Source organism: Bos taurus, chromosome 5 (genome assembly GCF_002263795.3).
Source record: "Bos taurus isolate L1 Dominette 01449 registration number 42190680 breed Hereford chromosome 5, ARS-UCD2.0, whole genome shotgun sequence".
NCBI lineage: Eukaryota > Metazoa > Chordata > Mammalia > Artiodactyla > Bovidae > Bos > Bos taurus.
Window position 1 is genome coordinate 34,283,679 of NC_037332.1, and position 21,132 is coordinate 34,304,810.

Below are 21,132 nucleotides of genomic sequence, written 5' to 3' on the forward strand. Positions count from 1 at the left end.
AATTTTCTGTAATTAAAAAAAAATGTACCCTGAGAGTTTAATTGGCCATTATCCTCTCATAATGGTACATAAATAATTCAAGTTCTTAAAATAAACTTCAATGAAATATAGTATATTAGCTTGTTTTTGTGTGTGTGTGTGTGTGTTTTCTCGTTAAGTTTTAAAGTTGTGAATAGTGATTGTTTTCTATGTGGCATTTTCCAGAGTATCAAGGTAGTAATGGTAGTTAAGTACTTAGTATTTGATTGTCTTTGGCTATAACTACCTGATAATAAAAAGGTAACTGATCTATGCCTGTAACAAACAGCAGAAACAAAGAGATGAATATAAAAGTAAAATAACTAAAAGTTAACAGTTACTGTTCTGTAGGTGTAATTTTTAATACTTTATGGAATGTTCAAAATCATTCATAATTATAAACTTTAAAACAGTTTTAAAAGGCTAAATATCTTGGCCAGATCACAGAGTTGGAGCAGACAGAATTTGATCCAGTCTTCTACTCCATGTCTAATGCCTCTTCCCACTATGGAATATTGCTAAAGCATGATTTTGTTACTCACCATAAGCCTCTCACTTTGAGGTTGTCTACAATCTTTATAATTCAAATTATTGCCTTTTTCTAATGGCTTGATATAAAGAGCCGAATGTCTGCTCCCTACTTAGCAGACCAGTTAACTTTATTTTGTGTATCCTTTCAGAAATGTAATAGATAATAGTTTTTTATTTCTTAGACTTAAGTTTGTAAATCATAGCTTCAGGAATAGCTGTAGAGCTTGAGTTTTAACCTTGAATTTTTGCATTAATTATGAGGTTTCTTAGAAACCTTAGCACTTTGTTTTATTAACAAAGGGCCTCATTAGAAAATTAAGAGAATCTGTAAGTGTTACTCGTAATTGTCTCAAAAGTTGAGGGGCACTAATGAATCTGTCATGCAAGAAGGAAGCAACCTTGGACTCTTAAATGTAGGCATTTGAACTGAGAAAGGAATTAAGATGAAAGGTATGGTGAAGGTAGAATTAGTGGGAAGTTGTGCAAATTAAGTACATTTTAATGTATTTATCCAGTTAGATTGAGTAGGAACCATGGTTGCCCAAAGGACAATTTAAATTTATTTTTATGAAAGAACTTCTTGAGGAAATATTGTGTTTTAATGGTAGATTTCAGAAGCAGTGAGGTTTAGTATCTAATTTTTTCAAGTTTTTCAAAGTGAGGAGGGGCTGTTCTTTGAATATTCATGTGTGACTTTCTCCTTTAGGATATTATCTTTATATGATATGTACTAAAACTAATGAATAGAGTGTATGAAATTGTGAAATTCTTTTATTTGGATTAGAAATTATTAGAATAACATTAGTTAAAACTCCAGCAGGCCCTAATAGATAATTTTTTTGGAAGTTGAGCCATTTGGGTTTTGTATTAGTTTTTCTATTAAATCATCTGTGACTCTGATATAATTGTATAAACTTTACTTTCTTCATTTAGTGAACATGGTGTTGTCTCACTGTATTGTAAAATGTTAGCATACCTTTTGACAAATCTGATAAAATGTCACTCTCGTTCTTTAGTCATACTAGATAACTGAGAGTTTCTATACTTCTTTTTTTTTTAATACCTCCTTTGTTCTTGGAATGAACATAATAGTCTTTGATTTGGGCTAATAGTTTATAACTGATACAGTTTATAAAAAGTATCCCTTTTTAAGACATTTCTTAATGGACTACTTCCCTAAGTACATACTAAATCCATGTAATTATGACTCTGTTAATTTGGAATCAATTAATCAAATTTTAATTGGGTACCTGCCAAGTACTACTGGGCTCTAAGATCAGAGCCTTTATTATACTGGTTTGTTTTACAGAAAAAGATGTTGTCATTGAAACGTCTTTTCAGATACACTAAATTAAAAAAAATAAGTTTCAGGTAAGCATAACAGATTGAGCACTTGTTTAATTCTCTGATCCCTCTCAGAACCCTATAGAAAAGACCATAAAGGAATCAAAATAAAAATTTAAGCCACAAAACAAAACTGGAGAGGACAGCTGATGAAAGATGTCCACAAAATAGAAGCTTGAAAATGGTTGTTTGAGGTGCATATTAATAGTAAACTGTCTTAGTAGAAAGCTGAAACCCAAACCTCTCATGGAGAGTGACATTGAGAATCAAATCAGTTCACACACCGTGGAACCTTAGTCTTTGGTCTGGGGACCTGCGTTATATCTGAAAGCAGGTGTAGGGAGTGGTGCTGAAAACAGAATTGGTTAAAATTTTTAAAGGAGCAGTTTATCCTGCAGATTTTTGTCTCTACAGGGTAAGGGAGTCTACCCAAGCAAACAGGAGGCTTACTCTCTAAATGAGTAATTAAATCAGATTAAACTCTAGCACGAATGAGGGTAGAGGAAACAACAGAGTAAAGAGAAGCAAATTCAAGCAAATGTTGAGGTCTCTACCTCCCTACCTATGATCATTTCCCAAAGCTCTTGCAGTGTTGCTTGTTCCTAAAGTGAAAAAGATAGAAGGTATTGATATCTTCCAGAATACTGCGCCTGCTTTAAAAGACTTGGAAATACTGCCATTTGGAAATTTTTGAATGAAATAGCCAGGTCTCTCTGCTTTATCACCCTACAGTGAAACCCATTGAAAGGCACTGACCACGCATCCACATTGTTCTCAGTCAGTATCTTAGTGTTCCACAAACAGTCAGGGACCACCAGAGAGTGAGGGAGCCTCCAGGTAATAGAGGTGGACACATAGACAAAGAAAAGGAACCTGATGGAACAAACCCAGTGCTAGGCAACAGGGAGTTATGTGAAAATTAATATCCTCAGAGATAAGAGAAGGAATATTTCATTAATGAGGTAAGAAAAGACTAAGATAAGAAAAGTTTTGGAAATTAAGAATATTATAGCTGAAGTTTAAAAAGTTGAATGGAAGTAGAAGATGAGTTGTAAACAAGGAGTGAACTACACTGATAGAATTCTAGACTCTGCATATATTTGAAGAGTTTCTAGAGAGAGAAAACAGACCATGTGTAAAAGAATGTTGCCAATAACAGGTGAAGCAGTGGAGCACTACCTTAATTATTATCCTAGAAATTTAATATACAGCCAAACCATCAGTCAAGTGTTAGGGCAATATAAAGATATTTTTAAATACATTAAGAGCTCAAAAATTCACTCTCAAACATCCTTTCTCATTATACTGGAGGATATGTCTGTGTCACTTAATGAGAAAGTAAACAAAGGAACAGTGTGAGACTCAGAAAAATGAGTTCCTAAAAGAAACAGAAAAGGAGGGAAAAAACCATAAGAAAATGCGTTCTGACCCAGGTAAAAGGGGGGATTGTAATAGAGGACAGTCCCAGAATGACAGTTGAGCAGCAGCTTTTATAGAGTTACCAGTTCAAATTGGAGCAGGGCAGAGGAAAAGTGTTTCCAAGAGAATGAGGAACAAACCTGATGGATGAATTGATGTATTTGAATGTATTAAGAGATCTATACTTTTGTTGTAGAGTTAGTTCAATTAATGACAGATAATACAACATAAAAACAAGATGACACCACCCTTATGGCAAAAAGTGAAGAAGAACCAAAGAGCCTCTTGATGAAAGTGAAAGAGGAGACTGAAAAAGTTGGCTTAAAGCTCAACATTCAGAAAACTAAGATCATGGTATCTGGTCCCATCACTTCGTGGGAAGTAGATGGAGAAACAGTGGAAACAGTGGTAGATTTATTTTGGGGGGCTCCAAAATCACTGCAGATGGTGACTGCAGCCATGAAATTAAAAGACGCTTACTCCTTGGAAGGAAAGTTATGACCAACCTAGACAGCATATTAAAAAGCAGAGACATTACTTTGCCAACAAAGGTCCAGCTAGTCAAGGCTATGGTTTTTCCAGTGGTCATGTATGGATGTGAGAGTTGGACTATAAAGAAAGCTGAGTGGCGAAGAATTAATGCTTTTGAACTGTGGTGTTGGAGAAGACTGGACTGCAAAGAGATCCAACCAGTCCATCCTAAAGGAGATCAGTCCTGGGTGTTCACTGGAAGGACTGATGGTGAAGCTGAAACTCCAATACTTTGGCCACCTCGGGCGAAGAGCTGACTCATTTGAAAAGACCCTGATGCTGGGAAAGATTGATGGCAGGAGGAGAAGGGGACAATAGAGGATGAGATGGCTGGATGGCATCACTGACTCGATGGACATGAGTTTGGGTAAACTCTGGGAGTTGGTGATGGACAGGGAGGCCTGGCGTGTTGCAGTCCATGGGGTCACAAAAGTCGGACATGACTGAGCGACTGAACTGAACTGAAAGACAAGAAAAAGGCATCATTAACCATAGGAAAAGGAAGAAGTTGTACAAAAAAAGTAATTGTAATTCAATACATGGTCTTGCTGAGAATGTTTATATAGTTACTATAATGCAACATTGCTTACATCAAATGTTGGTATATCAAAAAGAACATTTGGAGACGTCCCTGGTGATCCAGTGGTTAAGATTCTGTCCTTCCCCTGGTGGTGTCAGTTCCTTGTGTTGCACAGTGCAGGTAAAAAACATTTGTGGAAGAGCAGAAGTCTTATCTTCTGGAGGAAAAAAAAATTTTTTTTTAAGGGAAATACCTGAAACCAAAAATAACAAGGTAGAGTAGTGTCTATATCTTTTTCAGTTGTGTCCAACTCTTCTGTGACCCTATGGGCTGTAGCCCTTAGGCTCTTCTGTCCATGGAGTTCTGTTGGCAAGAATACTGGAGTGGGTAACCATTCCCTTTTCCCAGTGATCTTCCCGACCCAGGGATTGAACCTTGGTGTCCCTGTTTACCGTCTGAGCCACCAGGAAAGCCCAGAGTAGTATGAACATGTGATGGGTGCTTTGGTGGAGCTGAATTAAGAATGAGAATTGCTGTAATGTTTTTAAGTCCAGAGGTGCTGTTTGACTTCTTAAAGTATGTATATGCATTACTTTGATAAATATGAAAAGATGTATCACTGTTGTCCAAAGGATAGATTAGTAAGTGAACATGTGAAATGATCTCTAGGAAACCACAATTTAGACAAATCCACAATTGGAACTGCTCGATAATTACCTGAGAATTAGCCAGAAATATGTGAAATATCTTTGGGACTAGATTTTCATACTTCGCATTGGCCAGAAAAGTAACAGTTCTTCCCATAGAGAGCGTTGGGAAGTGGTGGCTTCCCAACAGAGGCTTCCAAGTGAAGGAGTGCTATGTAAACTGTATGTACTCCTTCAGTATTGAGTGAACAAAACCTGATCGAGAACAACTCAGCACCCTTAGGGCTTAAAAACTGCAGTGTACCTACAGTGTAGCAAATCTCGGTTTAGTTGAATGAAATTGTTACTTCTGAGATTGTGGTTGGGTACCTATCACATTTTTATTCCTGGCTTCTTTAATCATTTAAAAAAAAATCAGTATCATCTTTTAAATATATAATGAGGGGTAAGAAGATAAATTCCTGGAACTCCATCAGCACTCCTTTCCCCAGTCAGTTAAGTCGCTCAGTCGTGTCCGACTCTTTGCGACACCATGGACTGCAGCACGCCAGGCTTCCCTGTCCATCACCAACTCCCGGAGTCCACCCAAACCCATGTCCATTGGGTCAGTGATGCCATCCAACCATCTCATCCTCTGTTGTCCCCTTTTCCTCCTGCCCTCAATCTTTCCCAGCTTCAGGGACTTTCCAATGAGTCGGCTCTTCGCCCGAGGTGGCCAAAGTATTGGGGTTTCAGCTTCACCATCAGTCCTTCCAATGAACAACCAAGACTGATCTCCTTTAGGATGGACTGGTTGGATCTCCTTGCCATCCAAGGGACTCTCAAGAGTCTTCTCCAACACCACAGTTCAAAAGCATCAGTTCTTTGGCACTCAGCCTTCTTCACAGTCCAACTCTCACATCCATACATGACCACTGGAAAAACCATAGCCTTGACTAGCTGGACCTTTGTTGGCAAAGTAATGTCTCTGCTTTTTAATATGCTGTCTAGGTTGGTCATAACTTTCCTTCCAAGGAGTAAGCGTCTTTATTTCATGGCTGCAGTCACCATCTGCAGTGATTTTGGAGCCCCCCAAAATAAATCTACCACTGTTTCCACTCTTTCTCCATCTATTTCCCATGAAGAGATGGGACCGGATGCCATGATCTTAGTTTTCTGAATGTTTAAGCTAACTTTTTCACTCCTTTCTTTTACTATCATCAAGAGGCTAATCGTCTTTGCTTTCTGCCATAAGGGTAGTGTCATCTGCATATCTGAGGTTGTTGATATTTCTCCCGGCAATCTTGATTCCAGCTTGTGCTTCTTCCAGCCCAGCGTTTCTCATGATGTACTCTGCATAGAAGTTAAATAAGCAGGGTGACAATATACAGCCTTGACGTACTCCTTTTCCTATTTGGAACCAGTCTGTTGTTCCATGTCCAGTTATAACTGTTGCTTCCTGACCTACGTACAAATTTCTCAAGAGGCAAGTCAGGTGGTCTGGTATTCCCATCTCTTTCAGAATTTTCCACAGTTTATTGTGATCCACACAGTCAAAGGCTGTGGCATAGTCAATAAAGCAGAAATACTTTTTCTGGAATTCTGGAATTCTCTTGCTTTTTCGATGATCCAGTAGATGTTGGCAATATGAAAATGTCCTCTCCCCAGTATGAAATGTCATTTGTTACAGCTGTTCTGGGTGGGACATGTGTGATAATAGCATGAAACCAAATAGCTGTTGTATTGTAACTTAAAGTTGGTATGCTGTTTAGTAGAAAGTAGGCTATTACCAACTGGACTGACGAAAGAAACCCAAAATACTTATAATCTTGCAGTAGCAGGAACTTGGCCTCCCAGTTAGGCTGATTTATTTTGAACAAAGTTAGATTGGCCTTTTTGAGACAAGCTTGGCTGAAGATTGAAAGACCAGTTATCGTTTGTACTGTCTACCCAGAGTTCTGAGGAGAGAGCAATGGCAGTACCAGCAGCAGTGTATTGCAGACAAGTGTATTCATACGTGGTGATGACTAATAAAACAGACTTTATGGTAAAGAAAAACCAAGAGCAGTAATCTTTAACAGTTTTTATGGTTAGCAGGAGCTATTTGTCCTTTATCTTTTTTAACCTGGAAGAACGTATCCATAGAAATGGACATGTAAAACCAAAAACCAAGCCATAAGCAATACAACCAAAAACGTTGCTATAGCAGAAAGCTGTTTTAATAAGATTTCTACTTTTCCTAATTCCATACAATTTGAGGAGGATGGTGAGGGTACTTGTTGAAGTTGGTGATTAAATGGTACTTTATGGTTGACAAGGGCTGGTGGTTTCAGTTCCCCTGGTCAGCTCCTACTTGAGGTGAGTTAATAGTGCCTGTCGTTTAGGTCGTAACTGGAAAGGACATATAAAGTGTATTGATATTACATAAATTGATTTCTTTTATATGCTTCATATTACAAGACAGTTTAAGTTTGCACGTAGTGCCAGAACATATTGACTAAAATTTTGGTACTTAATGTTCTAAGCCTAGCCATTTTACATGCTTCACTAGTTTTCTGTATTGTGGCCTCTTATATTTTCCTTTTGTCTGTGGCTTACCAAGATAAAACTAGCATTTGGAAAATATATAAATGCAGTTACTATTATTTTAAATGCAATTTTTATACATATTTTAACCTTCTCTTATCAATATGCCAGTATTAGTACTGGTTTAAAACCTTTTAAAATAAAAATTAAGGCAAGATCTTTTTGTGTCTTTGTACAGGAAACTCTAAATACAGTGAAATGGGAGGAAAGAAAAATTCAATAATAAAGACAAACAAGGTTTGTTGAAATAAAAAATTTTTTTCTTAGATAATAACAATTTATGGTTGTTTAGTACATAACTCTGGTGCCTCAGGTACATCAAAATATTTAAATGTAACTATGTCCTACCTATTACAGAAGGGTGTTTTTTTTTTTTTTTTGCTGTTTCACCAACCTCATTTTACTTTTCTAGCCTCGAAGATCAAATCCATATACAAATCAGTGCTTCAGAAATTTTTTCTCCAATGTCTTTTCTTCTAGTAGTCACACTGGAGAATCTTCTTTTTCCCGTACAGCTTACTGGTTAGTATTTTTTACTTTCAATTGATTTTTTTTATATATTTGATGTTTTATTTATTGCAGTTAACTTCTGGTAGAAATTTAAACTTGGCCCAACAATGTTATGAAAGCCCATGTTGTTTTTTGTTTTTGTTTCTTTTGGCGAATAAAGAGAACCTTATTTTGTGACCGTCTATTATTCAGTGACTGCTGTGGACTTCCCTTTTCCTTAATAATAAATTAAGTTGTACACAAGGTTTTTATATGATAGAGACGTAGGTTAGTTGTTAAGCTGTTAAATTATGGGGGTACCCTTTCAGAGTAGACCCAGTCATTTTTTAATCCATTGTGACTGTATGATAGATAATGTGTAGATATTTGTGGAATTTGAAGATTAAGTTGAGGTTTAAAAATAATGGACCTGGTTGAATAAACGAGACAGATTAAGATTGCGATTTAACTTTAAAGACTGGCAAGGTACCAAAGAAAACAATTACATTTGAGTAGCCTTTTAAAAAACTGAACTCTGCCTATTTTGGGTTATAAAAATAACCATGCCTGCTTTATTTTCTTCCTTTGTCTTGTGCGTAGTTTCAGATGGCAAACTATTGCACTTAGAATTTCGGCTAAAACTGCTCTTTGCTTTGGTTCATGGGAAGGAAATAGTGCTACTTCTTTTTTTCAATAATAATATTTGTCTGAATTGACTTTTTAAAAGTGGTTACAAGTCAGATTAGTTCCATTTTTATTTGTAATATAAAAGTTTAAGTTACTTTAGGAATTGGTCCATTTTGAAAAGTGTTTAGATAGAAAAAGTTTCTTTCTTTTTTTTAATGTTACTTATAATGCTGGATATGAAAATTTGTTACTTATGATATAACCCAATTGTTATTCTGAACTTAAAATTTAAAATTTTGGAATTCTGATGAGGATCTAAAATTTATCTTTTAGTACAGAATTTATAGAAGTCAATGAGATCAGTGCTTTGATTAGGCAGAAGAGACAGGAACTGGAATTGTCATGGTTTCCTGATACATTACCTGGAATTGGAAGGTAAAAAAAATTGTTTACTAAAATGTTTAAATGCTAATGTGTGCATAAGATAATAATATCTTACATACAGAGATATTCAATAGTTATGTTTCTAAGAAAGTTTTGTTCAATTAAACCTTGGTGTTTCTGATGCCTAATGAAAGGTCTCTATTTAAGGAACCCCTTGAAAAATAAAGAATATTGTATTTATTTGTTTAATAAATGTAAATATTTGATTTCTTTAACAAGGAGAACACCTAAATGATAAGGTTCATTATTAGTAATAGCATTCAGATCTTTCATCCTTCTGTTATCTTTTTCTCCATTCCAGTCTTCTGTGTGTGTTGTTAGCTGAAGCATTGCTTTTGTCATGACACTTCCATCTCCGAAGTGTTATTCTAAACAACTGCTTGATCAAGTCCCTACTTTGCCCTTGCATTCATGACTCTCTATATAGCCTAGCCTTTTCTCTCTTAGTGTAAGCCTTGAAACTATTAGCACATTGCTAGCTAGGTACATGCTATGTACTTAAATCAAGCTCCTCTGTAAAGATTAAGTTCCTTGCCAGAGTTTTGTATTCATTCCTATAACTTTTATATATCACTGTAATGGAGTTCTGTATAGAGCCTTCATACTCTAGGAGTAACAGTGGAATATAAATATGTAAAATCAGACTAAGTCCAGATATGTAAAATATGAAATTTTCCCTTAGAGCTGTATGTTTTTGTATATGTGCAAGTTGCACAGTGTTTTTCAAGCTTCTTTCGTCCTCCAGAATCTCACCTTAGACTGGATGAAATAGTCTTTTGTTAGGAGACCTGACAACAAATACGAGTCAAGAGTAGGAAGAAGCTGACAGTGGATTCGTTGTGACTGCAGTAACTGGAGTCTTAGCATGGGAACACCAGAGCACCTGACCTGCCTCTTGAGAAACCTGTATGCAGGTCAGGAAGCAGCAGTTAGAACTGGACAGGGAACAACAGACTGGTTCCAAATAGGAAAAGGAGTACGTCAAGGCTGCATATTGTCACCCTGCTTATTTAACTTCTATGCAGAGTACATCATGAGAAACGCTAGGCTGGAAGAAGCACAAGCTGGAATCAAGATTGCCAGGAGAAGTATCAATCACCTCAGATATGCAGATGACACCACCCTTATGGCAGAAAGTGAAGAGGAACTAAAAAGCCTCTTGATGAAAGTGAAAGAGGAGAGTGAAAAAGTTGGTTTAAAGCTCAACATTCAGGAAACGAAGATCATGGCATCCAGTCCCATCACTTCATGGGAAATAGATGGGGAAACAGTGGAAACAGTGTCAGACTTTATTTTTTCGGGCTCCAAAGTCACTGCAGATGGTGACTGCAGCCATAAAGTAAAAAGACACTTACTCCTTGGAAGGAAAGTTAGGACCAACCTAGATAGCATATTGAAAAGCAGAGACATTACTTTGCCAACAAAGGTCCATCTAGTCAAGGCTATGGTTTTTCCAGTGGTCATGTATGGATGTGAGAGTTGGACTGTGAAGAAAGCTAAGCACCAAAAAATTGATGCTTTTGAACTGTGGTGTTGGAGAAGACTCTTGAGAGTCCCTTGGGCTGCAAGGAGATCCAACCAGTCCATTCTGAAGGAGATCAGCCCTGGGATTTCTTTGGAAGGAATGATGCTAATGCTGAAACTCCAGTACTTTGGCCACCTCATGCAAAGAGTTGACTGATTGGAAAGGACTCTGATTCTGGAAGGGATTAGGGGCAGGAGGAGAAGGGGATGACAGAGGATGAGATGGCTGGGTGGCATCACTGACTCTATGGACGTGAGTCTGAGTGAACTCCGGGAGTTGGTGATGGACAGGGAGGCCTGGCGTGCTGCGATTCATGGGGTTGCAAAGAGTCGGACACGACTGAGCGACTGAACTGCACGGAACTGAGCATCCATAGGGATCCTGGGAACTTTGAAGAGCCATCGTCCTCAGATTGAGGAATTTTAGCATATAACATAGCAATAGAAATCAGTTGTGGTTCTTTTTTCCTTTTTAAAAATGTATTTTGATATTTTTGGCCTTGATACATGCCATAAAAACATAAATCTAACAAAAAATTCAAAATTTAAGTGACAGAGCTTTCCTTTCAGTTTTTGTTATGTTTTTATTTATTTATGGACTGATTCCCCTTTGACCTTGCTAATTTCTTTAAAACTTGATCTGATTAACTCAAGTAAATTATCTTTTTGGTTGCCTGGAAATAGGATGGGGAACAAGGGTTAGGAATGTGCTTTCTGGGATGGTGGAAATGTTCTATTTCTTATTTGGGGCTAGTGGTTATACAGGTATATGTATACATTGGTCAAAAGTCATCACACTGTGCACTTAAAATCTGTACATTTCATTTGTGTATTTTACTTATCTACATTTTATTATCCAAATTGGTATTTTTAAAGTAGTGAAAAAAAGTTAAAATTCTTGACAAAATAATTGCATTAACTTATTTAAATGAGAATCAACTACTATATATTAATTTGCCCTTGATAATACTTTGCTAATAATTTATTGAAAAAGCATGCTTTTAGAAGGTTTTTTATATTTTTATTTTTTGTAGCCAGGTGGTAGCCATCTTGGTTAGTATGAGTAACCTTGAATTTACATTTTTAGCAATTTGGCAAAAAATAATTTAAGCATCTATATTTTAATATTGCTAGCTTATTTGGAAAATTAATAGTTTTAAATTGCTGGTTTTATTATTTAAACAAAAATGTCTTTATTTTGTTTTAAATTTTCAGAATTAGTTTTATACCCTGGAATATTGAAATAGAAGTCCTTCCTCTCATCTCTTCTGTGTTGCCAAGAACTATTCTTCCAACAAGTACCATATCTTTAGAAAATTTTGGTAAAGTTTTTTAATTTCTTTCTAGTTAAAAAAAAATTACTAAGCCTCTTTCAATCTCATGAAAAGTATAAGTGTTGATGACTTAGAAATGCTGTAAAATAAGGTATAGATAATGAGTCCTAGATATTTCTATAAATATTTGTACAGTGACTTGACTTTAAAATTGTTGCAACTAGAAAATCCTTTTACTTTAGGAAATTACAACTTCATGTCTTTGAGGAACTGATTAGAAGTTTCCTTTCTGTTTAGGGGGTCAGTGTTCAAACCACTGATTTTTAGAAGTAATACTTCCTATGAATTGTGAACAAATAGTTCGAGTCCTTACTATTTGTGGGTAGCTGTTGTGTCCTGCTTTTGCCTAGGTAATAGTGATTCATAGAGCAAAAGGCAATTAACAGACCAAACATTTTCTTTTGATTTTTTCACTAGAGAATTGCCCACATGGACTCAAATCTTGGTATAACTCATTTCAGTAGCTTTCAAAAATTGGTATTACTCAGATGTTAGTAGCTATGCATTTATTAATAATTTGATTCACAAGTATATTTTGCTTTTACTCTGTTATAGATGTCTATTTTATGCTAAAATAAGCTGAAGCCAAATTCTTATCACTTGATGAAACATACATTTATTTTTTCCTTTTTGTATACTGTTAGGTACTTCTTGCAAAGGCTATACATTAGCACATACTCAAGAAGGGGAAGAGAAGAAGCAAACTTCTGGTACCTCAAACACCAGAGGATCAAGACGAAAACCTGCAGCAGCAACTCCTACAAGAAGATCTACACGTAACACAAGAGCTGAACCAGTCAGTCAGTCTCAGAGGTCCCCAGTATCAAATGTTTCTGGGTGTGATGCCCCGGATAACAATAATCCATCTGTAAGTGTTTCCTCTTCCGGTGAGTCAGAGAAGCAAACAAGGCAGGCTCCAAAACGGAAGTCTGTAAGAAGAGGAAGAAAACTACCTTTATTGAAAAAGAAACTTCGAAGCTCTGTGCCTCCCCCTGAAAAATCATCTTCCAGTGATTCAGTTGATGAAGAAGTAGCAGAACCTGACATACCACCTGAGTTAGAGAAAGAACACCAATCAGATGTAGAAAGTATTAACACTGTGCAGATAAATATAGAAAGTGAATCTGCTAATGGCTTAAGAAGTTGCAGTGAGCCATTAAAAGAGAGTGAAGAATGCACCGAGACCCATGATACAGAGGAAAGAGTAGAAACTTTACATTCTGAGTCTGATACCCAAGATCCTCCTGTGTTACTTGGAGGGGAGGAGGAAGTTCAAAAAGTTGAGAATACGAGTATAGAAGCTAATGTTTTATGTCTGGAAAGTGAGATTTCTGCAAGTACTTCCAAAAAAGGAAGTGATCCATTGGAAAATCAAGACCCAATAGCTGAACCTTCAGAATCAGAAATAAAAGCAGATATATGTATAGATCATGTTCTAAATGATTCTCTTACATGTTCAGGATCTGAAATTGAAGTATACCAATCTGCATCAAACTTATGTGAGTTACCTGAGAATGCAGAGCCAATAGTTAATGAAGAAAAAGTTATGGAGAGTCCTATAGTAAAAATTATTGATCCTAGAGATTCTACAGTAAAAACAGAACAGCTTATTGACAGTCCCAAATTAGAATCTTCTGAGGGTGGAGTTATACAAGCAGTGGACACAAAATCTATTGAGAGTTCAGAGGTTCTTTTGCTTGGGCATGTTGAAAATGAAGATGCAGAAATAATTGCAACATGTGATACTTCAGGGAATGAAACTCTCAGTAGTATTCAAGACTCTGAAAATAGTTTATTTAAAAAAAATCTTAACACCAAATTGGACAAATCTTTAGAAGAAAAGACTGAATCTTTGGTTGAATATCCCAGATCTACAGAATTGCCTAAAACTCATCTTGCACTGATTCAGAAGCATTTTAGTGAGGACAATAATGAAATGATACCCATGGAATGTGATTCATTTTGCAGTGACCAAAATGAATCTGAAATCGAACCATCTGTAAATGCTGATGCTAAACAAGTAAATGAAAATTCTGTGGAGCACAGTTCCCAAAAGAATATGTCATCTTCTGATCCTGCAAATGAAAAGGTTGAAACTGTATCTCAACCATCTGAAAACCCAGTGGATGCGACAGATAAAGCCAAAAAGCCTCGTACGCGAAGATCTAGATTTCACTCTCCATCTACAACTTGGTCTCCCAACAAAGACACTGCCCGAGAAAAGAAGCGGTCTCAGTCTCCATCTCCCAAAAGAGAAACTGGAAAAGACAGCAGGAAGTCTCGATCACCATCTCCTAAGAAAGAATCTGTTAGAGGTCGGAGAAAATCTCGTTCTCAGTCCCCCAAAAAGGATAGTGCAAGAGAAAGGAGGAGATCTCAGTCTCGGTCTCCAAAAAGAGATAGTGCTAAGGAAGGCAAAAGATCTGAGTCACTCTCCCCAAAAAGAGAGAACAGAAGATCTCAGTCCAGAGTGAAAGATTCCTCCCCAAGAGAAAAATCCAGGTCCCAGAGCAGAGAAAGAGAGAGTGATAGAGATGGGTCGAGGAGAGACCGGGATAGAGAAAGGAGAATGAGAAGGTGGTCTCGATCCAGATCACGGTCAAGGTCACCATCAAGATCTAGAACAAAAAGTAAGGGTTCATCATTTGGTAGAAATGACAGGGACAGTTACTCTCCTCGATGGAAAGAGAGATGGGCAAACGATGGTTGGAGATGTCCACGAGGAAATGATCGATACAGAAAGAGTGACTCGGAGAAACAGAATGAAAATACAAGAAAAGAAAAAAATGACATTAATACAGATGCTGATGATTCAAATTCTGCTGACAAACATAGAAATGACTGTCCCACTTGGGTAACAGAAAAAATAAATTCTGGGCCTGATCCGAGGATCAGAAATCCAGAAAAGTTAAAAGATTCTCATTGGGAAGAAAACAGAAATGAGAATTCAGGGAATTCTTGGAATAAAAACTTTAGTTCAGCTTGGATGTCTAACCGTGGTAGAGGTAACCGTGGTAGAGGTAACCACAGAGGTGGTTTTGCCTACACAGATCAAAATGAAAACAGGTGGCAAAACCGAAAACCCCTCTCAGGGAATTCAAACAGTTCAGGGAATGAGACTTTCAAGTTTGTGGAGCAGCAGCCCTATAAACGAAAAAGTGAGCAAGAGTTCTCCTTTGATACACCAGCCGACAGGTCAGGGTGGACGTCTGCATCGAGTTGGGCTGTGAGAAAGACTCTGCCAGCAGATGTACAGAACTACTACTCCAGACGAGGCAGGAGTTCTTCAGGCCCACAGTCTGGATGGATGAGACAAGACGAGGAGACAGCTGAACAGGGTAACACGTTTATTTACCAATACTTTTATTTGAAGAAAGATATTATAAATTTAATACCTTGTTTGTATGAATTGAAGTGGTCTCTGTTTATAATATTATGTTAAATTGAACCTCATTTTATGTAATAAACACTTCAGTATATTTTTTTTCACCCCATGCCTGCCCCCAACCTTGCCAAAGACCTAAATATTTTATGTATAATTTGCTACAGTAGAGGGATTTGAAATAATTCTATGCAGGATTTAAATTCTATTTCATTTATATCATATGTGTGCACTTGAATTTTTTGATTGTTGTTTAATAAGTCACTCAGCTAAAAAAGACTTATTCTTCCTTGACTTTTCTTAAGAACATTTGACTTGACTTTTCACAAGAAAAGAGCTGTTGAAGATTTTAAAAAGTGATTAACCTTCTAAGTTAGTAATTAAATTTTATGATTATTTTACTAGTAAGTTTCTTGAACTGCTAATTCTTTGCTAGTGTTGCCCAATGTTATTGTGTAAAGTTATTCTTAAAAATAATTTTGGTTGAATATTTATTTCAGTTAGAAAATCATCCCACATTATTTAGGAATGACAGGATTAAACTGAAGTATTGGATAGGTTTAGGTTAATTGGTATTTAGTTTTACAGTAACCAGTGGCTCGTTGTTTCTCTAAGGAAATTTGTAACATGATTTTTTTCATGTCTTTTTTCTTTTGATAGAGTCTAACCTGAAAGACCAAACAAACCAACAAGGTGATGGTTCTCAGCTACCTATGAATATGATGCAGCCACAGATGAATGCAATGCAGCAGCACATGAGTGCACACCAGCCTGTGAACATGTTTCCATACCCAGTGGGTGTTCCTGCTCCTTTGATGAACATCCAGCGCAGTCCGTTCAGCATTCATCCTCAGCTGCCCTTGCATCTGCACACAGGAGTACCTCTCATGCAGGTGGCGGCTCCTGGCGGTGTATCTCAGGGACTACCGCCACCACCGCCCCCTCCCCCACCGTCCCAGCAGGTCGGCTACATTGCTTCACAGCCAGACGGAAAGCAGTTGCAGGTATGTTTCCAGCCGCTCAAGTGTAGACAACATTCGCCATTGTAAACGTTCAGCTCTTAGGGATGGATGCTCGAGAAAGGGCTTCTTGCTGGATATCCATATACAGTGGCTTATTTGATTAGACTTATGGTAAATCTGTACAACTCCTCTTTCACTGTCCTTCCCCAAACCTCCCAGTCCCAAATAAGAAACTGAATACGTTATCAAATCTAAGCTACATATATGCTGGTGCTGATATCCAAACAAGTTTTTTGGTAAGTTTAAGAAAACCGGAGTATGAGGCAAACTAGAATCATGTGATGGACACTTGAAAAAATTTCCCTATTTTATTGGACTTTTAGGGGCTGGGAACTTGTGATTGGATACTGTGATAAAGCTTGTACTGGTCTTGTTCAGACTGTTCATTACCGTATGTGTTTCATTTTCATGGATTTATCATGCTAAAAAAAGAAAGTAGTGACTCTTGGGCATATAGTAAATTTGAATAACAACTTGTAATGGTTGTGTTGCTTTATTGTTCCATGTCTATGTCCCAGAAATTCTAGATTCCTGGCAGCAGGATACAGTTGGAAGAGCCAGAAAGTGGGAATTTGGGATCTTATGTCTTTTTCTGCTATCAACTCACTGCAAGCCATTTGACTTCACTGTCTTATTTTCTTCTATCTTTAAAGTGGGGTACCTACCTTAAAGATACTTATAGGAAAGATACTGTCATTAATGCTGCTTTTCTCCTTGTTGGTTTTAGTGGTACTGTCAGAACATTACAAATACATATATATTTTAAAAATCATCATGACATGATGGGATTCTATTTAAGAATGTTGCTCATTTTTCTTCACAGTCCTTTAGATAAAAATTACCTGAAATAGACGTTTCTCCTAAGTACTTAAGTATTAAATTGCCTTGATTTTTTTCTTTTTTTAATGTCTAATAGGTAACTAAACGTCTTTTATTGAGTACAAATAATTCATTAACTGATGATACCTCTTTAAAACAGGGTATTCCTAGTGCTTCTCATGTAAGTAATAACATGAGTACACCAGTCTTGCCTGCTCCGACAGCAGCCCCAGGAAATATGGGAACAGTTCAGGGACCAAGTTCTGGTAATACTGCGTCATCAAGTCACAGCAAAGCTTCTAATGCTGCTGTAAAATTGGCAGAAAGCAAAGTAAGTGTTACAGTGGAAGCCAGCGCAGATAGCTCGAAGACAGACAAGGCAAGTTCAAAGTTGAGAGCAACCTACATAATTCTGCATATGATTATGATAAAAAAATAACAGTTTTCTGTTGTATAAGTGGTAAAGGGAATTTACTGTTGATAGTCTTAGATTCCAATTTAAAGAATTCTGTCTACATATGTTGGTGCCCATTGAATTACTGGTTGTATTTCTTGTTTATTTTTAGAAATGTGTGATTTGTGTTAGTAAATAAATATTTTATATCTATGATGCTAATATTGGAACAGTTCTTTGTAAATGTGCAGTGTTTTCAATTTTATATTTTTAAATAATTTTTTGAAAGTTTGTGATTGGGCAAATAATAATTACACATTTTCCTCTTATCAGAAACTGCAAATTCAAGAAAAAGCAGCACAGGAGGTAAAATTGGCCATTAAGCCATTTTATCAAAATAAAGATATCACCAAGGAAGAATATAAAGAGATTGTACGAAAAGCAGTAGATAAAGTAAGTTATAGCTTTAGTGGAGTTATGTACGTATTATTTTGAACATCCCTATTTTAATAAAGGTATGCTCAATTAAATCTAATTAAAATAGTAAGAGGTGGCTTCTGCTAGTCAGCTTTTTTACCTTTGGAGAAAATGAAATATATACCTTCTAGGCGATACGAAACATGTAAAAATGTCTGATTATGTCTCTGGGGTATTTGTTTTTCAAAGAACTTTCCCTTTAATCCCTTTAAATATGAAAAAAATTCCCTCTTCTTTTTTATAGGTGTGTCATAGTAAGAGTGGAGAAGTAAATTCTACTAAAGTGGCAAATCTGGTTAAAGCCTATGTAGACAAATACAAATATTCACGGAAGGGAAGCCAAAAGAAAACTCTGGAAGAACCTATGTCTGCTGATAAAAACATGTGCTGAAATGGGAGCATTAGAAAGGACACTGGCGAGATATCTGCAAAGTGCAATTTCAACATGTACCTTTAACAAAAATCATACATAACTGTGATTGAAATTTGGTTTTGATAAAATTATCTTTTTTAATGTAGGATATAATGTTTTGTTCTAAATAAATATAGTTCTGCACCGCAATACCTATATCTTTTCCTCCTCTCTATCCCCCTGCCCCCAAATAAAATTCAAGGGAAAGGAGAGGGTTTAAAGGAATATGCATTTTTACTAGGACTGTGTTATACTGTGGATACTGGAAGATGTACAGGTTTTTGAACAATGGAGTGCATAAATTAGAAACTTCAGAGTGCACTGGTTTTGGAAGAGATATATATAATACATTTATTCTGTCAGGCTAAAAATAAAAAATGGTCTTATGATTTTTCTCTCTAATTATAGAAAGATAAATAATGTATTATCATGAAGAATATTTCTAATAACAGAACATACCAATTGCAGGGTTCTTAATATGTATTTTTAAAGCACACATCTGAATAAATTGCTTAGGTAGAAGATACTATCACAAGTAAAATTCAGTGTTCAAAACTTTAGAACACTGTCCAACTATTGTGTCACCAAATGAACGTTAACGCTGCTTGTTTTTCTTTTGTGCCTTCTTTTCCCCAGTTGAGATGAAGCAGTTTGATTTGCTAGATTTACAGCTTTGGCAGTCTCAGCTCTGTTGAATTTAGAAGACCTGTTTGGAAAAAGTGTTGACTTTGTAAAAATTATGTTCTTCCATAATATCTTCTGCTTATCAGAAATGGTAATCTGTTTGTGCCAACTGGAGAATTGCTTTTAAGTCGTGACCCCCTTGCTTGGGTCTAAGGCAAAATCATGATATTCGCTTCAGGGGCTTCCACGTTGTTGCTCATCTGTTAATCACTAATGAAATTCTTCTTACACTTGGGAAATCTCCAGATGCTTTACAGTGAATAAAGTGTTAATTTGGTAACCATGTTACAAAATTCTAGACATTAAAACCTGTGTTTTGGAAAAAGGAGAGGAATTAAATAATGGAGTGTTGGTAAGGCTTTCAGGGGCTAGAGATTGAGGTGTGTTTTTTTTTTTAAGTACTAGAATATGTTAATTTTTATTAAAAGTAAATTTAAAATGTTCTACCTTATTATTTTATTTGGCATCTTGGAAGAAAAAATGGATTAACTCCACGATAAACTGTTTGATTCCAGTAACAATTGTCAATAGATACCAAATAACTGGAGAGCACTTTGGATCAGATGTTAATGGCGCAAAGATAGATATATGCCTCAGTGAGACAGGCTGACCCTTATGCTAGCTAAATAGCGAAAGCAATACTCCAGGACTGCGCTCTTCTGAGGTAAAGCTCTTCTGTTTTCTCAGCTGTATGTGTATGATACTTTCCTGGTGCTAGCTTTGATAGGCGAGTTTTGAAATGTTGGCCCCAGTACTGATTGTGCTACTTCATAATCTTTATATGATTATGAGTATAATCCCAAAAAGTGTTAGAAATATTTCCAAGCAGTTTCTGATCTTTATTGTGCATTTCTGGGCGTTTGTAATATGGTATTCTACTGATTTATATATATTTTTAATTAAAGTTTATGTTAAGATTATGATAGGGCAAGAGTTTTAGAAGTATATTTCTTCTAATAAAATATTAAGACAGTGTTTCAATTATCAACACACACCTCCTCATTTGTTTTGGTTTTGGACTCTATAAAGTTTTAGAACATTTGTTTCTAAAAAACAGCTCTGTGAACTTCCGATTTTGGATTAAAGCTAGTTCACACTTAGAAAATTTTGTAGCAAATTGCCTAAGTTGATTAATCACACAACATATTTTTCCTACGTCTTCTTTCAGTGACATTTGGGAGTTGGGTGACAAGTTTAAAATTTGCTTTATACCATTTAGCTTGTGCAAACATGTTTAAAAGTTTTGAAAAAAATAAATGATGTGGTCAAAAGTTAAAGTCTCATATCTTTGGTAGCAGTACCATGAGTTAATTGAATTCTTAATACACATTTTTTGAATAACAGGTATGTACTCTGTATCTGGTTGGGGTACTGGTTAGACTGCACTTGAAATAAGAATATTACTGGACTAGAATCAACTCTGAAATATTTAAGAATGTATTAGAAAGTGCATGCTTTATGTTAAAAAAAATACATTGCTTTTTAACATTCCCCATTCTTTTATCAGAAATTTACATTACGTTGCATGTGTACAAACGTAAAGACACTTTGTGGGGTTGCAGATTTCTTGTTATATATGAAGATTCAGTATTAACTTGATCTTTGGAACCTTGGTCCCTCTAACTTACTAGTCACATTGACTGATGTTTAGGCGATACTGATGCCTAGAATTTTGAGACTAAAATTAGCTACTTGTTCTTTTAACATTCCAAAAATTTGGATTGTTTTTCCCTCTGGTAATGACAGTTTTTCCATTATCTTCTTTTGAATGGCCACGGTATGTACTACCTAAATGTTCACCCAAAAGATGCAGCTTCAGAAGCACAGTGGTTGCTCCATGGTCCATGAGACATTGTAGTATGAGGATGGAGTGCTGTCTACTGAAACAATACTCTTTAAACAGATATGTAGTATGTAATATTTTCTAATAAATTCTTTTGATAAACACA

At 36.2% G+C, this 21,132-nt stretch overlaps 1 protein-coding gene across 4 annotated transcripts in view; it reads left to right on the forward strand.

Annotated features, from left to right (window-relative positions):
- The window catches only part of SCAF11 (SR-related CTD associated factor 11), a 94,368-nt gene extending 73,236 nt beyond the window's left edge, over positions 1 to 21,132 (forward strand). Inside the window, exons 8-16 of one of the 4 annotated variants that reach the window (XM_005206394.5) lie at positions 7,754 to 7,812; positions 7,988 to 8,097; positions 9,025 to 9,126; positions 11,875 to 11,981; positions 12,638 to 15,331; positions 16,036 to 16,379; positions 17,377 to 17,595; positions 17,944 to 18,063; positions 18,332 to 21,132. In XM_005206394.5, the coding sequence (XP_005206451.1) occupies positions 7,754 to 7,812; positions 7,988 to 8,097; positions 9,025 to 9,126; positions 11,875 to 11,981; positions 12,638 to 15,331; positions 16,036 to 16,379; positions 17,377 to 17,595; positions 17,944 to 18,063; positions 18,332 to 18,478 (3,902 nt within the window). In that variant the 3' untranslated portion in view covers positions 18,479 to 21,132. The remainder of the gene's footprint in view (positions 1 to 7,753; positions 7,813 to 7,987; positions 8,098 to 9,024; positions 9,127 to 11,874; positions 11,982 to 12,637; positions 15,332 to 16,035; positions 16,380 to 17,376; positions 17,596 to 17,943; positions 18,064 to 18,331) is intronic. The other 3 variants (XM_005206395.5, NM_001205567.2, XM_059886597.1) reach the window with 3 other exon arrangements.